Source organism: Mustela nigripes, chromosome 2 (genome assembly GCF_022355385.1).
Source record: "Mustela nigripes isolate SB6536 chromosome 2, MUSNIG.SB6536, whole genome shotgun sequence".
In the NCBI taxonomy this organism is placed as follows: Eukaryota; Metazoa; Chordata; class Mammalia; order Carnivora; family Mustelidae; genus Mustela; species Mustela nigripes.
Genome location: NC_081558.1, coordinates 16284991 through 16308980, shown reverse-complemented (window position 1 = coordinate 16308980; position 23990 = coordinate 16284991). Strand labels below are relative to the sequence as shown.

Sequence of the window (23990 nt, the reverse complement as noted above, 5' to 3'; positions counted from 1 at the left end):
TGCTGAAAATTAGTAAATAAATGGGATGGGGAAGAAAAAACCATGCAGTGATTAGAAATGGTGCAGAAAATACAGTTTTCTCCCCGGGACTATGGGCTAGAATACAGCCCTGAATAAGCAGGAGCAAACTTGTGTGACGTCCGTGGAGTAGAAGAGTGAATCCTTTCTTCCAGGTTCCTTTATACTCTGAGATAGGCTGCTCTTGGAAATGCAAGTCGGGGGAGGGGAGGGAAAGAGGGAAGAGAGGAGGAGGAGGAGGAGAAAATAGATAAAATAAACAAGAGAAACTGGAGCTAGAAGGGATGGGAGATTATAGATCGTCACGCTCATTTCTTTCTCCAAACAGCATCCAGAAATGTTTCTCCCATTCGAGAATGGTTCATTTCTGCTTCACTCACGACCTAGGAGTATGGCATGTGGGAGATCTCTACGAACCCCAGGGGCTGGAGGGACACCCAGAGTGGGAGCTCAGGGTAGAGAGGTTTTTGATGGTTTGCTTTCACAAAACAAGATTTATCTGGACCCTTTCAAAATGTGTCAAGCTCCTATTTGGCCCAGTGCCAATCCTGCACGAATTAAAAAACGTGCCTGAGTCTCTGCTCTGGGAAAGATGAAAGAGCCAGTGTGGGGACTGGAGGAAGGGTCCATCAGTCCGGAATGCAGGAGGACACAAGGGACTCAAAGCCGCCGGGAGTGACAGGGCTCGGGGCTGTTGTCCACTATGGGGGACTTGCAGGAGGGGAGGATGGTTTAATAATGAAAACAGGTTTTTCTGAGCACCTATGTCACAGCAGAGCCTTTGCAGAGGGCATCACGTGCTTGGTCTTGAGTAAAAGGTGTCTCCCTGAGCCTGTGAGGTAAGTGAGCTTGTTTTTAACATTTCTCGGAGGAGGAACTGAAGTGAATTGGTTAAGCAATGAGCCCAAGACCACACAGCCAGAACACAGTGGGTCTGGGTCAGGATCCCCAGCTCCATCCCCCAACCCCCACCAACTCCCCCCCAACCCCACCGAGCCCCCTGCAGCTGCTGCCTCCCTGGAGGTCAGGGTGTGCAGCTGGCCAGGACCCCCATCCCCCTGCAGCAGCCCATGCCCAGGATCCCGCCGTTGCATTCTATATCTGAACACCTGTGCTTTAATTCTACATCTCTTCAAAACCAATCAGAAGAAAATGTGTACATTATGTACGTGGGGCAAAGAGGGGGCTTTGCTTGCCATCACTCGTGCTGATTTCCTCCTGGCCTGTCCTGCTTTCTCACTCCCTTGCTTGCTGGTTGCTTCTGAGAGCACTCAGAGAAGAAAGTGAGGGTTGTTGGAGGGATGTGGGTGGGGGATGGGGACCGAGGAGGGCACTGCTGCATGAGCCCTGGGCTTTGTGTATAAATGATGAATCACTGAATTCTACTCCTAAAACCAACATTGCATTCTATGTTCACTAGAATTTAAATTAAAAAAAAAAAAAAATCACTCTCATGTGACTCCTCACCTCAAGGGTCTGGGAACCTGATAGAAGAGGGGGAGTTTATCATAGATGGTGGTTGCTTTTTTTGCATCAGCTTATTCAGATACCATTTTTAGACAATCACCTGTATCCGTCTGATGAATTTTGACACTTCCAGGTATCTGGAAAACAACTGCCACAGTCAAGATACAGAACTGTGAAATATCCCCGAAGAGATTCCTTGTGCCTCTTTGCTGTCCAACCCCCGCTTTGCCCCCAACTCCAAGCAACCACATCTTTCCAGTTCTTAAGATCAGTTTCTCTGCAGCCCACTGCCTGAACATAGAGCCACTACTACATAGTTCAAGTTTTTGAATGGCACTTCTTCAAGGTACCGATTTCTACATCAGGTAAGAAAATGCTAGCTACTCACAAACACAGTCCAAAATGCATAATAAGCTTAAACACACATTTCTGGATCATGTGTAGCTAATCAGAAATCACTCATCAGTGGTGGTCTGCTTCTAGTCATTAATTCAGGGAGCAAGGCACCTTACACACATCGCTAGCTGGCACCAAGATCGCAATGTATGCAGCCGCCTCACCTAAGAGGTAGGTAAAAGAGTATGGAAGGGTTTTGTGAATAGTCCTAGAAATTGCTCACATCATGTTTGTCCCATTCCATGGGCTGGAACCCATGTGATATGACCACACATAAATGCAAGAGAGGCCGGACGGGTGGTCTGTCGGTGTGCGCATTATTAACACTCTCGGGTCTGCATACAGCTCTCTGAAGGTGAAAGGAAAGCTAGGAAGAAGAAGGAGCAAGACATACTGACGTACGGTGTGACAGCAACACACCACATCTAAGTAACACAAGATGAGAGCTATCATTTTTTGAACAGTCTCATGCCAAGGGTTTACCATGGTTTGTCAGGTTCTTGTCACGATTTACAGGTGTCAAAGTTACAGGTGAGAAAGCCATGTGAGCTAACACGACCCACAGTGGCTGCACGGCCATCCAGTGGGATGGCTGTGCGGTGTGGGATATAACCATCCTCTATCAGTCAGGGTTTTTTGCTCATGGAAAAGGCTTCTGCAGGTCACTTTGACCTGGAAGGGAACTGATATAGGATTTCAGTGTCTTTATGTTTAGTAAATATTTTCCAGTGCCCATGGAATATTCCCCAAGATAAACCACCCCCAGAGCCTCAAAACTTGAAAAAAAAAAAAATTGAAATGACACAGAATACATTCTCAGAGCAAAGCGGAATCAACTGAAAATGAATCATAGGAATGTTTCTAAACACTTGAAAATTTAAAAATGCACTTCTAGATCATGCATAGGTCAAAGAGGAAGTCTCAAAGGAAATAACAAAAATACATAGAACTAGATGAAAACAAAAATATAATGAGTGAAAATAGGCAGGGTGCAGCTGAGGCAGCTCTGAAGGCCAACACACAACATGAAATGTTTAGGTTAGAAAAGAATAGCCCCAGGCGCCTGGGTGGCTCAGTGAGTTAGGCCGCTGCATTCGGCTCAGGTCATGATCTCAGGGTCCTGGGATCGAGTCCCACATTGGACTCTCTGCTCAGTGGGGAGACTGCTTCCCTTCCTCTCTCTCTGCCTGCCTCTCTGCCTACTTGTGATCTCTCTCTGTCAAATAAATAAATAAAATCTTAAAAAAAAAAAAAAGAAAGAAAGAAAAGGACAGCCTCAAATCAGTAATCTAAGTTTCTTTCTCAAGAAACTAGAAAAAGGGGGAAAATTTAAGGAAAAAAAAAAAAAACCCAAATCTCAAGGAAGCAGGAAGAAACAAATCAATAAAACTGAAAGAAGAAACAACACACAAAATCAATGAAACAAGAAGCAGTTAAAAAAAAAAAAAAGATCATTGAAAGTGGTAAACCTCTAGCAAGACATGAAAAAGAGAATAGAAACAGAGAAAAAACATTAATCACGAATCCACGTCAGGACTGAAAGGAGATATCACTACAGAACCTTCAACCAAAAAAGGGATCAGAGAGAATACTTTGAACAACCTTATGCTCATAAATGCAAAATCTTACAGGAAATAGGTTCATTTGCCGAGTAGTAACACAGAGAATACATTTGGCAAAATAGTTCACCCATTCATGGTAAATAGTGAACCGTGAATATACATTTCCTTGACATGATAAACAACATCTACAGAGAGCCAGTGACTACATTGCACTTGCTGGTGAGAAACTGGGTGCTTCCCTCTGCCATCAGGAACGGAGTGAGATGCCCATTCTCACCACTCCTACCCAACCACAGATCCTAGCCAGCGATAAGAAAGAAAAAGAAATAGGAGGTGCATCAACTGAAAAGGAGGAAATAAAATTTAGTCCCTGTTTGAAGATGACACGGTCATCTGCGGAGAAAATCCAAAAGAATCTAAAAAAAACTCAGAACAAATGACTAAGTTCAGCTAGGTTGTAGGAAGACAAAAACCCAACAAACAAAAATCCATCACGTTTTTATTTAATGAACTGGAAGCCAAAACTGAAAACACGATACCATTTACAGTCGCTCCAGAAGGCTTCGGGACCACTCTAACAACACATTTGCAGGACTTGGTGCTGGAAACTGCAAAAGGCTGGTGAAGAAAACAAAAGACCTAAATAAACGGAGAGAGACAGGCTATGTTCATGAGTGGGGAAACTCAACATAGTAAAGAGGTCAGTTCCCCTCCCCGCCTCTGCCCCGCAATTATCTATAGGTTTAAAACAATTTAGATTAAAATCCCATCAAGGTCTTTTTGTAGAAAAAGACATAGACGAGCTGATTATTCTTATATTGACATGGATAATCACAGGATTTCGGACCCACTAAAAACAATTTTGAAAACAAGGACTAAAGCCAGAGGAATCACTTTATCTGATTTCAGGGTGTCATACCTGAAATCAGATAAAGCTACAGTAATCCAGACACTGTAGTTTTGACAGAGGGACCGACAGATCAGTGGAATGAAACACAAAATGTAGAAATGGACTTACAAAGATGCCCAACTGCTTTTTGAGAAAGACACCATGGCAGCCTTTCCAGTAAATGGTGCTGGAGCAAGTAGATATCCACGAGCAGGAAGAAAATAATAAGCCTCTGCCTCAACCTCATATCTTACACAAAAATTAACTCAAATCGATCACAGCCCTAATTATAAAACTTTTGTAAAACTAGAAAGCTCTGGATGACAACGGAGAAATCTTTGGCATCTGGGCCACGGCCAAGTGTTTGTAGACTCCACACTTACCATCTGTAAGAAGAAAAACTGATAAATTTGCCTTCGTCAAGATGAAAACCTTTCCTCTGCGAGGGACATTATTGAGCAGATGAAAATACAAGCTCCAGACTCAGAGAAAATATCTGTGAACAACATATCCAGCAAAGTATCTGTATCTAAAATGTACGGCACTCTTAGAACTCAAAAGGAAAAAAATCCATTTAGAAAACGGTAAAGACATAGACATTTCCAGGAAGAAGACATACAGATGACAATTGGGCATATGAACACATCTTCAATATTATTAGGCATTAGAAAAATGTAAATGAGGGGCACCTGAGTGGCTCAGTCAGTTAAGCATCTGCCTTTGGCTTAGGTCATGATCCCAGGGTCCTCAGATTGAGTCCTGCATCAGACTCCTTGCCTGTTAGGAAACCTGCTTCTCCCTCTGCCTGTGCTCTCTCTCTCTTTCTGTGTCAAATAAATAAATAAAATATTTTTAAAAAGAAAAAGAAAAATGGAAATGGAGACTACCGCCAGATATTACCACACACCTGTCAGAATTCCTGAAATAAAACACAGGGACACAACCAGATGCGCCCCCCCCCACCCCATTGCTGCTTGTGGATACAAAATAATACAGCCACCCTGGAAAAGAGTATAGCAGTTTCTTTTTTTGTTGTTGTTGTTGTTTTAAAATAATTTTAATTTTTAATCAAGCTTGTTTTATTATTTTCTTCAGACCTTATTTTATTTTTTCAGTGTTCCAAGATTCATTGTTTACGAGTATGGCAGTTTCTTACAAAACTAAATCATGTGCTTATAGTACAACCCAACAGTCACATTCTGGGCAATGTATCTCAAAATAAAAAATATATATATTTAAAGATTTTTTTTTTTCAGATTTTGTTTAGTTATTTGACAGACAGAGATCACAAGTAGGCAGAGAGGCAGGCAGAGAGAGAGGACGAAGCAAGCTCCCTGCTGAGCAGAGAGCCTAATGTGGGGCTCGATCCCAGGACCCCGGGATCATGACCTGAGCTGAAGGCAGAGGCTTAACGCACTGAGCCACCCAGGTGCCCTATATTAAAAGATTTTTAAATTGAAATGCAGGATGCATCTAGTAAAATGCCTGAAGGACACTAATCTTGGGTTTTTGCAGACACATATACCCGTGTAACCACCAGTCAGGACGTTGCCGGAAGCCAGAATGTTCCTTGACTGGGTCTCCCCAGTCAGTACCCATGGAGGTAATTGCTATTTTATTTCTATCAGCATGGATTAGTTTCCACTGCTCTTGAACTCAACAGAAATGGAGCAATACAGAATATAGCAGCAGCAGATTATACTTTTATGTTGTTGGGTAGCACTTTATCATATGAAGATACCACAATTTACCCATTTTATTGTTGATAGGAATTTGGGATTTCCAGTTTGGGACTCTTCTGAATGAAGTTCCTAGCAACACTCTTGAGCATATCTTTTGGGTTCATATGCCCTTCTTTCTCTTGGGTATGTAGCTTGCAGTAGCATTCCTGGCTCTTAGAGAAGCCCTATGTTTCACTCTATATAATTCAGTTGGTGCAAAAAGGAACTTTTCAGGGTACTCCCTTGAGATACTCTCTCCTTCCCTTTCTCCGGCATGGAGGTGGGGGGAAGGGGACCCTAGGATAGTTTTTTTTTTTTTTTTTTTGCACATAGGAGACACTCTACCCATGTTTGCTGGTTCGACTGAGGCTTGTGTTGAAGACTTAGAGAGCTACATAGCTCCCATCAGCTGAACACTCACCCAATGCCAGGCATGTAGGAAATCACATTTAATTCTTGCAACAATCCAGAGAAAGAAATACTATCATCCCTGTTTTACAGATGGGGAAACTGAGGCTGGGACAAGGGGTAAAGAAAATTGCCCATGATCCCTTGGTTGGCATCTGATAGAGCTATCATTCGAACCCAAGTCTGGCATGCTGGGGTGTCTATTGCTGGCTGGGAGATGCTTGGACAATGAGGGGAGACAGGGACAGAGGGTAAAACCTATCCCTTAACCAGGCCTGGGGCAGCCAGTTCTCTGAGGCAGGGGCCCAGGAGAAGGGCACCCTGAAGGCTTTTCTCCTGAGCTCTCCACCAGCATGGCGGTACCCTTTGAAAGGAAGCCTGAGGGTGCCTGACCAGTGCTCTGAACGGCAAGGCAGCAGCAAGAGAGAGAGAGACAAAGGAGATGAGAGAGCAACACAGCCAGGCTGTCAGGGCCTCTCCCTGTCACATCCCAGAGTGGAATGCTTGACCCCTCCCATGCCCAACTGGGCTAGACGTCCCCGTGATGCCGCCATCAAGTCCCCTCTGTCCCCGTGATGCCCCCATCAAGTCCCCTCTACCCTGCTTATCCAGGAAAGCCTGGGGCCATGCTCTGGGCGATGGGGAAGGGCGGGGCTTCTGTGTTGATGGGGAGCCGTGGTGATGGCATGGCCCTCGGTGCTGGTTCCTCAGGCCTCACCATTCTGGAACAGGACTTGAGCAGCCCAGACCTCAGCAAGACCTTCAATGTCAGGGCCTTGGAAGAAGCCTCTGGCAGGCTCCAAAACTGTCCCCGAAAGGACTGGGTCATGGCGGGCCCGGGAGGTCATGTCTCTTCGAGCCAGAGCCACTGTCCTCTCTACTTCTTGCACAGCTCTGGAAAGGGCGGTCCCTTGACTCTGTCTTTCCCAGGGGTAATTTGTTTAGACCGCCCCCCCGGGCCCCCTTGAGCTCCGGGAAGAAGGATGACAAGTCTTTGCCCCTTCTCCCTGGGAGAGTCCCTCCATGTCACTAAGACCACTAAAAATGAAAGTCCAGAGTAGAGAGGCCCAATTGGCCTCGAGTCCACCCAACCAGGGGAGGCCCCCCACCAACAGCCATCTTTGTAAAGGCCTTTGATGGGACTCTGGGTCCTCCTTACAGAGACATCAGGAAACAGGCAAGACTGGAAGCATCAGAGGGAGGACAGGAAGCTCCAAGTGGGAATTAAAGATAAGAAAGGAGTGCTGTCTGGACAGTAGGGAAGTGGGGAGGGGGGGGCGCCCTGGAGCAGAAGGGGGGGGGATATTCTGGGAGGAGGGGAAGGCCCTGGAGCAGGAGGTGGGGGACATGTTGGGGACACTCTGCAGGGAGGAGATGCCGGTGCAGGACAAAGGAGACAGAGGAGCTGCTTCCCTTCATGAGCTTTCCCCTTGGCTGTCCTGGGAGACCTCGGGTCTGCAAGCAAAAGAACCCAAGATCCTCAGAAGAAATATTTAAACCTGCCCTTCAGCCAGGGAAGCTGCCAGCTGGTGCTAGTGGGGAGAGTAAACACCAGAAATGAAGGCCAGAAAACAGAACAATCTAGCACCATCCCCCGCCTCGCTCCCCCTCGAAAGCCCACAGAAGGAAAAGGAAGACTGGAGGGAGGTTAGAAAGTCCAGAAAAGGGAAGTACAAAGTGAGTACAAGATGCCCGCACCGACCCGGGGCTAGAACTTCTGTGTGTGTGTGTGTGTGACATGACCCGGAGCCCCTTCCCCAGCCGCCGCCCCCCCCCTCACCCCGGCCCCACACACAGGGCAGCAGCCAAGGCCAGCGCCTCTCTTCACAGAGAGGACCAGGCTGATGAGTGGTGGTCTTGTGGTGTGGTGTGGGTGCACCTCGAATGGGAGGGAATCCCCGTGTGGTTGGGGAACTGGGCTCCAGCTAGTTGTGCAAGGGGCAGACATTCAAATAAAAGCAAGTTTCTGCCCAGACCAAAGGTCTGTATGCATTCAGATGCAAAATTTCTTGTTAGGTCCCTCTGCCCTCACAGAGGGCAACATCCCCCCTCCACACACCCCCTCCCCCTTAGCGCATGGCCTGTGGCTGCCCTGCAGAGGAGAGCTGGTTTCATATCAGCTTTCTGGCAGGGAGGAATGAAAAAGGCATTGATGTGGGGCGCCTGGGTGGCTCAGTGGCTAAAGCCTCTGCCTTCGGCTCGGGTCATGATCTCAGGTCATGATCTCATGGGATCGAGCCCCGCATCAGGCTCTCTGCTCAGCAGGGAGCCTGCCTCCTCCTCCTCTCTTTCTCTCTCTCTGCCTGCCTCTCTGCCTACTTGTGATCTGTCTGTCAAATAAATAAAAAACAATCTTTAAAAAAAGAAAAAGGCATTGATGTGTATCGTCGGCCAATTCCCAGTGTGAAGACTCTCAGGGGGGCCAAGTTCAATCTGTCAACTTAATGTCACTGGAGGCTCAGCTGGGTGGCCTGAGTCGGCTGTGGGGTTTAGGGACCTATCATAACAGCGTTTACTAAGTATATACCATGTGCTAAACATCTTACGTGCATCATCTTATTAATGCACACAGAGCAAAGCTCAGAAAAATAGTTAACTTACCCTGGGTCCCTAATTACTAATGGCAGAGTCAGGAATTCAGAAGAACATATCTGTATCAGTCTGCCTGGCACCCAGCTTTGCGTCTCAGGAACGTGGGTACTCTACAGTGACCGCAAGCACCAAAGACCTTTTGTTTACACGGGTTATTAATATTTATTAATATTTGCAGAAATCAAAAACTGAGAACTTATTACAATGTCATTCTCTTAAAAATAACAGGAATGAAAACTGTTCCATAATAACATAAATAAGTCTTTCAGGAAAATAGTTATATTTTCCCAGATGAAAAAAAAGGTCAGTGGGAAGAGTGGCCGGATCCCCGAAGCTGCTTCAGCCCCCGTCCGTCATGACTGCTTTGGTTGACACCTGTGGAGGGAAACCAGCCGCCCAACAACTCCATAGTTGGAAAAGGGAAGGCGTCAGGGGCCCCTGGGATGGGTTTGGGAGACCCCTTTGGACCACATTTTAAGAACAGCCCAGTAGATGCAAGCCAAGAGGTACCAAATAACACACAGTGAAAACTAAGCTTCCTCTCTCCCCACATCACCTGGTTCCCTCACAGGGCACCTGCACCAGCAGGCCCTCCCCCACCGGGAGCATCCTCTGTCCCTCCAGCCTGGAGGCATTTTGTACCGACACAGAAGTTTGCACACTATTCCTGAACCAGCCCCCACACCAACCAGGGAACATCCTTGTCGCCTGTATCTTCTGCCCCTGGTGTAAATACTCGTAAGATCAATTCCTACAGGTGGAATTAGAACAAAAGAAGCACACATTTGATTTCTTTTCCTTTTGAAAGATTTTATTTATTTATTTGACAGAGATGGAGGGACAGTGAGGGAGGGAACACAAGCAGGGGGTGTGGGAGAGGGGGAAACAGGTTCCCCACTGAGTAGGGAGCCCGAGTTGGGATTCAATCCCAGAACCCTGAGATCAAGACCTGAGCAGAAAGCAGATGCTTACCAGCTGAGCCACCCAGGCACCCCCACATTGGATTTCTCTCTTTTTTTAAAAAAGAGTTTATTTATTTATTTGACAGACAGATCACAAGTAGGCAGAGAAGCAGGCATTGGATTTCTAATGGAAATGGCCAAACAGCTCTCCCTGGTGGGGGAACTGATTTCTACTCCCTCCAGCAATGGGTAGGCGTGACTTCCTCAACTTCAGCAACACACGAGGTCAGGGCCCAGGGCAGCCGCACTAAGCTTCAGGGTGGGGCTTGAAAGTCCTGTCTGTCTGTCTAGGTAGCTCAGCTAGCGCTCTCCTTCTGTGCGACAAGCAGTGCCCCAATGTTTACTGAGCATCTTCACCCAGATGGGCATCCGGACTAGGTGTCAATGTCTCTGCAGGATGCTTTGGGACTCCGCCCACCTTCCTCTGGCCATCTCTTGAAACTTACACAGATATAATCACTGGACCATGACGTTCTAGAACCAGGGTGTCTCACACCATACTGTGCAAACAAATCCCCAGGGGGATCTGGTGAAAACGCAGTTTCTCCTTCCGCAGGCCCATGGTCTGCATTTCTGGGAGTGCGTTCGGGTCTTGCCATCACACATTAATCAGGAAGTGTCTAGCTAGATTCTCAAACCCCAGCATAATAAATAAGATGCCCTGGAGGGCTTCCAGCTTCTTGGGTCCAACTCCCAATCCTAGGGATTCTGATTCAGCAGGTCTGGGGTGGGGCCGGAGAATCTTTCTTCTTAACCTGCTCCAGGTGATGCTGATGCTGCCCGCTCTCTCGCAGACCACCCCCTGGGGTGAACACGGGAGTGCCAGGCCCTGCCTCACTCACCTGGGGCCTGTGACGGCACCAGGCGTGACACAGAGAGAGGGCACATCCTGGGTGGGGGATGGACGGAGTGGGAGGGAACCAGTGCCCGCAGGAGCACCCCCCTCCCCCGCTCCACAGGGTTCAGCTTTCAAAAGAGGTGGCAGGTGCCTACGCCTCACGGTCTACAGCTTCGATCCGAGGCACCAAAGGTGATGATCGCCTTCTTCACAGACCCCTGCCTCCTGACAGTGAGTTACTCTCAGTCTTTGCCGGCGCTTACCCCTGCCACCTGCCGTGGTCTGGTGGGCAGCAACTATAGGCCTAGCGGCTGGGCTCGGGGGAGCTCTCGACCACCCCAGAGACTAGGGAGTCTGGTGGGCAGGAGGAGGAGAGGAAGGAGACTAGATGAGGATCATGATGGGCTCGTCCTTCCCCTTGTCGGTTGGTTCTAAGCTTTCAAACCCTGCCCTCCAGTGTCTGTTTCCTGCTGAGCATTGCCCTGTGGCAAAAGAATGGGGAGATGGGGAGGAGGGGCTCTCCCTCCGGTGACTGTCACCCAGGCCCTGCCCCTGGGCGCACTGGAGAGAAGCCACCTCTCCAGGGGCTGTTTTCTCAAAGAACTCCCTGGAACTTCCTTTTTCTTCTAAACTGACGAAAGGAAGAGGCAGCCCTGTCTTCTGGCACACGTCACAATGCCTGGAGATGTCGCCAGCAGCCCTCTCTGGGCCCGGGCCAGAGAGCTGGTCTGAGCCTGTTAGAAAGATAGACAGAGCCATCACACTGCCCATGGGTGACCGTGGGCCCTCCCGTGGGGCCACCATTCCTTTCGAACCATCCCGGGCGGGATGCCTGCAGGGTTCCCTCTGGCCACGCTCAACTTTGTGGGTATGCGTGTGGCGCTGGTTCTGCCCGGGACTGGATGTTGCTGGGCGGACACCACAAGGTCAGAAAGGAGCCCAGGAAGGGAGGGGGGGTGTGGGTCAGGGAGGGACTACAATGATGGACAACAGGGCAGGAGGAGGCGGATGGTCTGTGGAAAGCTGACAACCCCCTGGGATCCAAGAACCACTGGTGCAGGAGGGAGGAAAGGTGGGGGTGGGGTCAGAGGCTGGGGTGCTGGGGGCCGAGGTATGAAGGCCACGGATGGTGTGATGGGGAGAAGGCAGGAGTTAGGATCACGGGAGTGAGCGGCTGGGGAATGTGGAAGACACGGCCGAGGAGGGGAGGAGTTCAAGGAACCCGTTGGCCCCGGAACTGGAGGAAACCTGCACTTTGGGGGGAGGATAAAATAGGGCTTCCAGGTCCCCCCTGTCTTGGGGCACATGGCCTTCTACAGTGTACTCGATGGCTCCAGCTGAAACATTCCTTCCATCCCCCGACTCCTTGGTTGTGGCTGGGCTCTGTGACTTGCTGTGACTGACGGGATGCAGCCTAAGAGACATCGGTGACTTCTGATGCTATGCCTGAAGACACTCTTCAGTCTCTGCTTATGCCTACTTATGCCCCCACCCCCACCCATCACCACCACCACCAGGCAAGGAAGCTGGTGTGGCCAGTGGGAGGACGGGAGACCGTGTGGAAAACTAGGACACCCCTCGTCGAACACCAGTACCCACTGCCGCACGGGGACACCCATGCCCCACAGATTCACACCACAGTATCAGCGCGATGTTAAGCCCCAAAGTGTGAAGGTGTCGGGCTGCAGACGTGTGGATTGTGAAATCATCAAGAATTATTACAAGGGAATGTTAGAGATTGTTAGCTAAGATCTAGGTTCGTGACACAAGAACAGTTTTTAGTCTTTTTTTCATTTTTATTTTGAACTATTTCGAGTGACTGCCTTGCTATTTATTGTCAAAAGTATCCAACATATGTCATCAGGCATAAACAAAGGGACCTCCACCACTCCCCCAGAAAGCTCTCAGAGCTCCGGCGTCTGCGCTTCCCAGATGGACTTCTTGCTGCAGCGTGGGAAGGCTTCAAGAGAGGAGGTGGCATTTTGCACGATCCAGGCAGGATGAGAAGGGCCATGGGTGTGGCCAACACCCTCAATGACATTGGGACGTGACACAGCACAAGAGAGAAACAAGCAGAACTTAGGGGAGAGAAGATGACACATTGGGCAGCAGACAGCTCCATGGTCCTGGCACCGCCAGTCCCTCTTGGAAATTTACCTACAGGTGTACCACTTGAACCCAAAGGGTGAGCCTCCATGAGAACCAGGCTCCACATAGTCCATGAGCCTGGCCTTGCCCTGTCTTGATTAAACAGAGCATGAGATTTCTGGGATGTTGAGGCTGAGACAAGAAAGGAGCGGAGAAATGGCAGGGTCAACATATGATGTAAAATTCCACACAATGGAAGTGTGTGAGATGAAAGGGGAGGGTCAGCAGGCTAGGTCAGGGGTTGACACAAAGGAAGGGGGTGCCAAATGGAGGAGTCAGAGACCTAGGCGAAGTCAAGGTCAGAATCTTGGGGTGTGCACCTTACTGATCCTTCCACCTATCCCCGCTATGTCTAGGGCGATCACCAGTGCCTGAAGGGCCAGCCCTGTGCCCTGGTGGAGAATCTCCTGGGAATGATATTCAGTAACACAAGCCAATGAGAAAGAGTCCTCTGCCAGCAGTGGGCAGGTAGAGATTTAATAGATACATTTTAATAGATACATGCCTGGTCTCCTCACCTCTGGTCCCACAGTAGGGGTGACTCTTGGGGGCTCCCTGAGCTCCCCCTAAGGCCAGGGTGCCACTTGTCTTCTACACAGTGCTACCTTCATCCTCACATTCCCTTCCCTGGCCCGCTTTCCCCTCCCCTGTAGTGCTTCCTAGGATCCCCTGAACATACACTACTTGTGTCTGCATTCCACTCCAGGCTTTGCACCTAACCGGGAACCCCAAACTAAGACAGGCATCGAACACGTCTCAGGCACTCCACCAAACCATTCATTCACAGGCATGTCTCTATCTTCATCTAATCCTCTAGAAAGTCGGCATCATTAGCTTTGTTTTACAGAAGAGGAAAGAGACAGTCAAAAGCATAAATAATACACTCAAAGTTACCAAGAGGTGGACCCAGGATGAGATGCAGGTCTGGTTTGCCAGGCTCATCAGAGCCCGCCCCTCATGCCCTGCTCTCCCCACACAGGCAGCAAGTTCTTGGGCCAGTCTCCTTCTTCGTCCATCTGGTCACCTTTGGCTTCCCTCTCGCCCCATCTCTCTGTGGACGGGCTGCTGAAGAGGGAAGACCTGATCCCAGGAGACTCATGGAATGTTCCTTTGAAGACCTTGTCTAATGTCTTCATTTTACGGATTAGGAAACAGCCTTGAGGGGACAAGTGACATTTCCAAAGCACACAGGCCTTCCTTTCTGAACTGGTGCTTTGCACCATCTATGAAGAAGGCCTAGCGGAGTCCTGTGTTATGGAAAAGGAGCAAAACCCCAGCAGGCCGCAAGTTCAGTGGCACAGCAGGTGTTGGCCGCCGAGGAGAAATTCACAAGAGGCATCTTCCATCAGACATTTTCTCTTGGACCAGGTGCTCTGGGACACCCTTCACCTACAAGCTGACCTGGGGCATCCCGCTATGAGCCAAAGTGTTCAGCCTTCTCGTTGGATGGAGCGGGAGCCAAGACATCTGCCCTTATCTCCAGGACAGAGCTGGGATTTGGCCCTGGCCTCTGGTTGGATCATCACACACAACAGGAACCTGGAATCAAAAAGGAATGGCCAAAACCCAACTTAGAGATTTGGGCTCACTCCAGACTGTGGGTTCCTTGAGATGAAACTGTTCAGTGGGGTTTGGTCCCACAGGGAATGGGGCACAGAGAGGGACAGCAAATGGTCAGAGGTGAAGGACCTAGGGGGAGCCAAAGAGAAAAATGCCACCTCTCTTGGGCTATCAGCCCTCTCATTTTTTTGAGGAACAGGACCCAGACTTCTGGTTTAAACCCTTCCATTTGCAAGCTTAAAAAAAAAAAAAAAAAGGCTACTCACTGACCACAAGACGTCTGTGCCCCGCCCCGCCCTCCCTCAACCCTCAACACACACGCCTAATCTCAGCCTTCAATTGCTTCACAAATTCCCAGAACACCTCATACCAACTCTCCCCCACTCAACTCCACCCAACCCCACCCAGCCCAGTCCCCTTAAGGCAGAGCTCCCCAGGGAGAGGCACAATCCTTTCTTTGTGCTTTCAATCACTCTCAGGATCTCTGTGAGCAGAGACAATCCTTCGAGCAAACCCAGCATCAAGGAACAGCCACTGGCAGGTGTCGTGGCCACTCACGGGACACCCAACCAGATACAAAAAGAAGAACTCTATCCCCTTCTTCTCATTCTGAAAGACTGTGAACCCTGGAGTCCTCAATCATCACACAGGAAACAGAAGACTTCCTGCTCAGTAAGGACATTGAACCTTGAATTCATAAAGATTCTAAAAGCTCCAGAAACAAAGACTTCACGGACAAAACCCCTAGGGACCAGAGTAAGTGGCACTTGTCTGTTCTGTCTCCTTAGTGACCATGAGGTCAATCTGGTTTGCAGTCATGCACGCAGCCAGGTGGGACTGTGGTCCTCGTGTTGCGGGACATCCTTTACCTGCCTCCTCAAAGGTGAGGCGTTCTTCGAGGGTCAAGCAAATGCCTAAGTAGACCATCAATGCACCTATAAGGCAATTAATTGTATAGCAATACTCACAAGGGGTGAATTTATAAGATGGGGTGCTCAGATGTAAAACGGGGGTATTTTTTGCTAAAAAAGGAAAGCTTTCCTGAATGATGGGTTTTTGGTGACTGATTGAGATAATCTGCCTTTCTAAAGTCAGTTATGAACAAGAGGATCTCTGAAAAACCATTCAAGAGGAAATCACTTGCCAAACTGCTCTGTGTAAACAAAAACCAAACGCGGTGTATGAAGAAATTGTAGCGAAAGGGAAATACTAATTAGAAAAAAACATTGCAGATACGAGGATGACTTGATACTGGACCAGTTTCTTGAGAAGACTTAGACCCAAGGAGCCTTACAATCAGGACTGCTGGTTTGTCTTTCGATGAGGTAGGATTTTACCCTCCTGAAGGCAGGGAGATGTCCTCTTGGGATGCATCCATTCTGCTCTACTAACAAAGAGGCAGGTCAGAATTTTCTCTGAGGAGAGAGGGGCATGGGGGCTACTTGGAGGTATCTATTTGAACTTTTCCTCCATAAACTCTGGAGTGGCCCAGATTTTCAGAGTTAGAAACTCTCTGAAGTTTGCATAGGTTTTCGTCATCACTTTTTTGTGTGTACCACTTTTACTGGCACTTCAGTCCCCAATCTGACTAGCAGGACAGCTCTAGGCTATGCAGACTATGGAGAGGTGAAGGACCAGTAAATGTTTAACAAGTGGCTTTCCGGGGGTGGCGGGGAGCCCTGATTTCTAGTGTTTGTGGATTTCTATGGTGTAAATATCCTCACTGTGGTTGATTTCAAGTTATGGAGCCCCTCCCTGAATGTTGAGCTGGGGAGATAAGCACACGATTGGTTTTTTATGAACCAGGATAAGCCAGCCTCTGCACACCACCACGTTTGGGTGTCTTATCCCTACAGACTGCCCTTTCTCTGCTCAAGGCCTTCACCAACTCCCAGGCTAGAGGATGCTGCCCCTGCAAGGTCCCAGGTAGCATCCAGGGCTCTAGCTGTCTGCTGCGCAATGACCCTGGGGCAGACTTTGCAGCAGACTCCAGCAGGGCTGGATGGCAACAGGGTCCTTCTCCCTCCCTCCGTGGCCCCATGCCAGGCAATCTCTCTCCCAGAGTTGTTGTGTGGTGCCTGGCAAGTTGGCAAAATAGTTAATGCAGTTCGAAGTGGATGGGGGAGGGGACTGGTGTAAGCGGGTCTCTGTTCAAATGGCATGAGCAATGCTGACTCTGTTTGCCTTCACCTTTGCCAAAATTCCCCCGGAAACTGGGCTCCCGGGCTCAGTCTTGGCACCAGTTGTTCCTTGGGCTTCCAAGCTGCTTGGAACTTCTGCTGAAAACCTGCCAGCCCACCCAAAAATGCTGTCCGCAAAGCCGACCTGTCCGTATCCAGACGGGAGATCAGAAATCGTCCACACAGCTTGTACGGTCAGCCTGGGTTTCTCCAGAAGTAGGGCTGCTTGGGTAGAGGCAAGTCCAGAGCTGGAGGAGTCGGCCATAAGGGGAGGATTTGACTGGAAATGACAGTCCCCCAGTCAGGGTGTATGACACTGTTGTTCCCCCCACCCCCAACCCCAACCCCATGTGCCTCATTTTCCAATGGCCACTGCAGAAATGTGTATTTTGTAGGAAGGAAACATTCATTAAGCAATTTAGAAGGAAGAGTACTAGAGATCCCAGATTCAGGGTGGGAATTATGATGTGGGAACCGGCTACTTTTCAGACTGGTGGGAACCTACTGAAAATTTTGAAGGGCAGTTCGCATGGAAGGGACTGTCCTGGTTCATCACTCTTGAGTAGAATTCATTTTCCAGATTAACTACAGAGAGAACTGGTGGGGGAACTTGGGGAGCAGGGTACATGAGCCAGAACAGGACTGGAGCTGGGGACTGGCCCCAGAGAAGGATCAGTGCAGGGAAGGAGGAACCCCAATATTTGCTGAGGGCCCGGTTAGTACTAGAGGGTAGCTTTTCTCACACATTACAGTAGTCCCACAAGATGTTACTTTCTCACATTACAGATGAGGAACTGAGGTGCTCGCTTCGGCAGCACCTATACAAATGAGGAACTGAGGCTCAGAGAGGTAGATTAACTCATCCAAAGTCACACACTGGTAGGTTCTACGAAAGCCCATGCTCCCTTCAGGAAAGGATGGAAAATGAATGCTGAAAATCGGGGCCTGGGAAAGTCCCAGGAAGGCAAGCTCTCTAGTGGTTCTTTTGTTTTTCTTTGTTTCAAGCCAACCCTGGGTAAAAATATCTCAGAGCGAATCTCTCGGCAGAACTCCAGCTACCAATCGTCACATGATGCCTCATGGCTCGAGGCTGTTCTGAGCTCTTCCCCTGCCCACCCCCAACCCTTCTTCTCATGAGGTTGCCCCCACTCCTCCAAGGCTATACTGTCCTCTGAATCCTCTTCACGGCCCTCATGGGAGGTCTACTGAGTGACCTGTAGATCCACGTGGGCCCCATCAGGGCTGTATGATGTGAGCCAAGATGACCTACTCTGGTGTCCTCAGGGTCCTCTTATGCTAAGGGTTGGGGCTGGCCTTCTAGAATTTCACTATGACAGCACTATGGGCCTTTGGGATATGATAATTTTTGCATTAGAGGACATCCTCTGCCCTACCTACTGAATGACCAGACAGTAGCATCCCCCAGTCGCAGTGGCAACCAAGAAATAAAATAAACAAAATAAAATAATAACCCTACACACTTTCATGTGCCCCCATTACGCTACATAATCCCTGGCTAAGAATCTTTTTAGCCCCCTCAGCCATGAAGACCCATTTGCAAGTCTGGGACTGACTCTCAGCTTCCTTCCAGAGACCCCACAGTGCAAAATCATTGCTCTGTGATTGGACGCAAGGATGCATGTGGCTTCAGGAATGCACGCGAGAACAAATTCAGCTCTCATTCTCTAGATACGTGTCCTTACCACTTCTGACTCTCGCATCATCTCCTCTAAACCAGGGAACGATAGCAGAACCCCCTCTGGTCGGGGTGGGAGGAGTTATCTAGCACTAAGTCCAGTGCCAAGGCTGTGGACAGCACTGGTTTGGGGCAGCGTGGCAGGATCTCCCTCTGTCGGTGCTGTGCAGCCAGTGGCCTTTTCCTTCACAACACTTAGTGCCAAAGTAATTGAATTATCGACTGATGGGTCTATTTGTTTACTGCCTATGCCCTCTGTTAGACCACAGAGTCCACGAGGGCAGAGAGGACCTGGATCCCACCTTGCTCAAGGTCGAGTCCCGGGGCCTGGTACATAGTCAGTACTCAGTGAACAGTTGTCAGGTGGGTGAAAACCTATAATCACTGCCTCGTCTTTGTTGTCCACAGCCCACCACCTTTCCTGGCCAAGTAACTGCAGAAATCATCTTCCTTCACTCATGCAAAATTCCACGATGGAAACCTCAGCCCCCACAAAGAACTATGACATGACGACGGAATATGACTATGAGGGCATAACCCCATGCCAGAAGGGGGAGGTGAGGGCCTTTGGAGCCCAGCTGCTGCCCCCCTTGTACTCCTTGGTGTTCATCATCGGCCTGGTTGGCAACATCCTGGTGCTGCTGGTCCTCATGCAGCACAAGAGGCTCAAGAGCATGACCAGCATCTACCTCCTCAACCTGGCCATTTCCGACCTGCTCTTCCTCTTCACACTGCCCTTCTGGATCGACTACAAGCTGAAGGATAACTGGAGCTTCAGTGATGGCACCTGTAAGTTGCTCTCGGGGTTTTATTACACGGGTTTGTACAGCGAGATCTTTTTCATCATCCTGCTGACCGTGGACAGGTACCTGGCCATCGTCCACGCCGTGTTTGCCCTGCGGGTTCGGACCGTCATCTTTGGTCTCATCACCAGCGGTGGCGCGTGGGCCCTGGCCCTCTTGGCCTCTGTCCCAGGCTTCTACTTCTCCAAGATCCAGTGGGAGTTCTCCCACACCACCTGCAGCCTCCACTTCCCTCATGAAACCCTCAAAGCCTGGAAGCAGTTCCAGGCTCTGAAACTGAACATGTTGGGTCTGGTTTTGCCCCTGTTGGTCATGATCATCTGCTACACCGAGATCATACGGATTCTGCTCAAACGACCCAATGAGAAGAAGGCCAAAGCTGTCCGTCTGATCTTTGTCATCATGGTGGTCTTCTTTCTCTTCTGGACCCCCTACAACCTGGCCATATTGGTCTCGGCTTTCCAAGACCGCCTTTTCACCGACGAGTGCAGGCAGAGCAAACAGCTCGACCTGGCCATCCAGGTGACGGAGGTGATCGCCTACACGCACTGCTGCGTCAACCCCGTGATCTACGCCTTCGTCGGGGAGCGCTTCCGCAGGTACCTACGCCAGCTGCTCCGCAGGCTGCTGTCCACGAGCTTGGTTAAAAGGCTCCCCTTCCTCTCCACGGACAGACTCGAGAGGGCCAGCTCTGTGACACCCTCCACCGCAGAGCACGAACTCTCCGCTGGGTTCTGACTCGGGGCCCTGGAAGCTGATCCGGGACCCAGCAAAGGTGACCTGCCAGGCACGCTGACCCAAACCGAGTCAGGCAGGGACACCTGGCACAGTGTGGAATTGCAGCCGTGTGGGGGTGAGTGAGTTTAAAGGCAGTCTAGACGAAATCACTTCTGGGATGACTGAGCCAGCTCCAAGAACTCCTCGCTGGTAGAAAGGAAGTGAATGAGCGAAATGGGACATTCCAGAAGACTGGAACAGAGGGTGCCAGGGAAGAGCTTGGGCCCAAATGGGATTTCATGATTTGTGAGCATTAACATTTGTAAACAGAGCCACTGAGCATCGGGGGGGGGGGGGGGGGGGGGGGGCTCCTGCTCCTGCCCCCACCACCAGGGAACTTGGAAGTGGGGATTTCCTGCTGACTCCAATCTGGGCGTTGCAGGAGCCAGCAGCCTTCTCCCCACCCTCACCTACCCCCACCCCATGCCCCACTGCAGGTTTCAGGCTCTTAGAAACCCCGAGGAACAGAGGACTCTATGATGGAACATCTCGAGCCCTAGTGGGAAATAGGATTGGGGAACAGCCCTCGGCAGTGGAATGGAGAAAGCCCTTGGCCAGAATCATTACATTTGCAAAAACCAAACATTCTAGGCGCTGGGCTAGACACAGACCACATGCATAATACATTTGACTTCTTGAAATAGCCACAGAGGGGAGGGGGTCATTATTTCCATTTACCAGTTTCTTCTTTCTGAATATTTTCCAGAATCTCCCTTCCTTGTAAATCGGATGAGGCGGGAGTACATTCTGCTGGCGTTATTGCAGAAACTAATATGGGGCAGAAGGAGCCAGGGTCGATTTCCCTGCTCCGCTTCCCCACGCGAGCCTTCTGGTTTTACCAATCAGAGCTCCGGCTGTTACCCTGGATCCATCCGCAGGAAAAAATGACCTGGTGTGCAAGCCGACAGTGTCTGAGGCTGAGAGAGAAGGGGGTGAGGTGGGGACTCACCCTCACGTAGAAGGTTGAGAGGACCCTTAACTCAAAGAAATATATTTCCCCTCCATGTCCTTAACACCTGATCTCTCACCAGGGAGACTGGTGACCAGGGACTGCCTGGTCATCACGTCTGTCTTCCCTTTTCCCTGGGACATGTACTTCTTTAAAAAATCATTTTCCAAATAACAACAACAAAAAAAAACCCAAACAGCTTAAAAACTCAAAGGGGGGAAAGAAAACGCCCAAAGCGCCCAATTCTCACTACCCAAAGACAACGACTGTGCCGTCTTCTGTGTATTCTCTGTTAGTTTGGTGTTTGCTATCTCCTGTGTGTATTTACGATGATGACAAAGACGGACTTCAACTGTACTCCTGCTGTTTTTTGTTCTTAAGTAGCAGTATTTTGGCGTCACTTTCCCAAGTGAATAAATCATATTAAAGCACTTTTTCTGAAGGCTGCACTGAGTTCCACAGCAGGGCTATGCCCTAATTTATGCCACCCATTTTCCCATTATTGTTTGCACAAGTCAGTTCAATCTAGCAGTGACCAGTGTCAACTTTTCTGAGTTCTCTGAGCCGTGGGAGGCACACAGGTACAGAAACACCTGGAGACCCCAGCTGGGGTGAGTGGGGCTGTGGTGGAGTCCATGGCACTGGACAGCAAAGAGGAGGAAGGAATTTATCAGCCAGAAAGTACCCTGAGGGAGTGGGTGTCCCATCTTACAACACAGTGACATCATTGGGCTGGCTGCTCTCTTTTTGGACCCTAGAATTGTGCTTTTATCCAGCCACCCTCCCCATCATGCAGGGACCTACTATGTAGGCGTGCTTTCTTTGTGTAAAGAGGCTGGTATCATGAAGGTCTGGATAGTTTTTATCTGGAAAGGAGACAGTCACACTGCCCTGGGCTTATGTTTCCACCCAGAAAATGGGGACAAATCCAAGCTTTGGGAGTCAACGGGGAAGTCAGTTTTCCACTTGCAAACCTGCCAGTTAGTCTCTGCAGCGTGGAGAGAAGAAGGCATAACGGAATTAAAAAAACATTTGTCTGCCTCTTTGGTCAAATAAGACGGCATCAAGAAACAATGTTTGAGCCACAAAACTATCCTAACGAGAAAGGTTGTCATGACGATGTCCTCCAGGTCCATTTCTGAAAGAACCCTTGTGTTTTAACTTGTCACAAAGGCAATAATGTTCATTGTAGAAAACTGGAAATGGATAAGAAGGCCATAGAAGAAACCAGAAGCATTTGTAGTCAGTCGGCGCTACCTGCGTGCAGCGTCTCTTAGCACACTAATGTCGCAGGGCATCTCCTTCCTGTGTTGGTTTACACGCACACATCTGCAATCACACAACATTTTTTTGCATAGCCGTGGTAAAACCGGACCGCAGTGAGCACTTACTAAATGCTGGTTGAATGGATGGATCTCGGAGCCCCCCTGTTGCTTTATAAAGGGAGGCTAAGATGAGTATCTACCCCCACAGGGAGCAGATATAAACCGAGGACTGAATGAAGCAAAGCAAGGAAAGTGGGTGAATACTTTGTAACTTTTTTATTTTTATTTATGTATTTGTTTGTTTATATTTTTATTTTTATTTTATTTTCATTCCAGCCAGCTAACCTACAGGGGTACGATAGAGGGGTTCAACACTTGCATCCAGCAGCCGGTGCTCACCCCCAGTGCCTGCCTTCATCCCCATCACTGATCCACCCACCCCTCACCCACCCACCCCAGCAGGTTGTTCTCTGTAGTTAAGTCTGTTTCTTGGGTGATCTTTCTCCAGATCTATCAGATAAGAGATCTGATGCCCTCCTGCCAGGGCTCCTCCTCAGTCACTCCAACCCTTCCTGAGATGCCTTCCTGCCTCCAGTTCAGCTTCTTGCTCCCGTGGCGGGGTGGGGGGTCTCACCCCGGTTATTGCTGTTTCTAGCACTTCATCCTTCAGAAAGGTTGTCAGAAGAGCCCAAAGACTTCCGTCTCTCTCATCCAGATTCCCCACCTGTCAGCATTTTACCACCTTTGCTCTAATTTATCATTCTCTCGCTCCCTCCCTTTCTGTCTCAAAAGATAGACAGGGAGACAACTAGATGTCAATGTACTACTTTTCTCCAGCACCATTTGAGAGCAGGGTGCAAATACGATGTCTCGTCAGCCTTTTGTACTTCAGAATGATTTTACCAGAAACAAGGATGCTCTTCCACGTGATCAAAGCAGAAACAAGCTGACACAAGATTAACCAGGTAATTGTATCTTCTTTCCAATTTTGCCCACTTTGCAAATAATGTCCTTCATAGTCCCAAGACCTAGAATTGTTTAGTTAGTTGGGATGCCTTCTTAGTTGCTTTCAATCAGGAACACCTCTTCAGGCTTTTCTTGTCCTTCCTGACCTCAACATCTTGAATGCCATGGTTACCCGGCTGATGGTTCCTTGTTGTGGGTTTCCTGATATTTCCTGATGATTAGGGTCAGGTTCTGCAACTAGAGCAGGAATCTCACAGAAGTGATGTTGTGTTGTTCTCAGTGCATCATATCAGGAGGCGTTTGGTGCCAACCTGTCCCATCATGAAAGATGTTAAACTTTATCACCTGCTTTAGAAGTCTCCACCAGGTTTCTACACTGTAAATTATATTATATTTAATAACAAATAAGTGGCCATTATTAGTGGGCATTTTGCTGTAAAAAGTAAAAGCATCTTTTCTCCTCCACCTATGTATTCATTCATTCAATTATTTATATCATCATGACCTCATAGATTCCCTTTTTATTTAATGGGATAGAATCTGGTATTTTCTTTACTGTTTTGATGCATGAACTGTCCCAGATTTATCTACTGGGAGCCCTTAAAGCTTGATCCCATGTCCTTTTGTTATCCTTTCTACCAATTTTTAAGCCCTTTCTTATTTTTTGGCATATAAGGTATAGGTTCTGCACAGCACAAGGAAGCATCAACAAAATGAAAAGGTCACCAATGGAGTGGGAGAAACCACACATCCATAAGACATTAATATCCAACTTACACAAGGAACTCATACA

At 48.9% G+C, this 23990-nt stretch overlaps 1 protein-coding gene across 3 annotated transcripts; it reads left to right on the top strand.

Moving 5' to 3' along the window:
- Positions 1-11024: 11024 nt before the first annotated feature.
- On the top strand, positions 11025-21397 carry LOC132011249 (C-C chemokine receptor type 1-like). 3 transcript variants are annotated; one of them, XM_059389558.1, is made up of 3 exons: positions 14946-15317; positions 15794-15886; positions 18846-21397. In XM_059389558.1, the coding sequence occupies exon 3, from the start codon at positions 18896-18898 to the stop codon at positions 19976-19978; it is 1083 nt and encodes a 360-aa protein (XP_059245541.1). In that variant the 5' UTR covers positions 14946-15317; positions 15794-15886; positions 18846-18895; the 3' UTR covers positions 19979-21397. The 3 variants fall into 3 exon arrangements, with proteins under 3 accessions (XP_059245543.1, XP_059245541.1, XP_059245542.1); XM_059389560.1 differs by lacking the exons at positions 14946-15317; positions 15794-15886 and adding an exon at positions 11025-11084; XM_059389559.1 differs by lacking the exon at positions 15794-15886.
- Positions 21398-23990: the final 2593 nt, after the last annotated feature.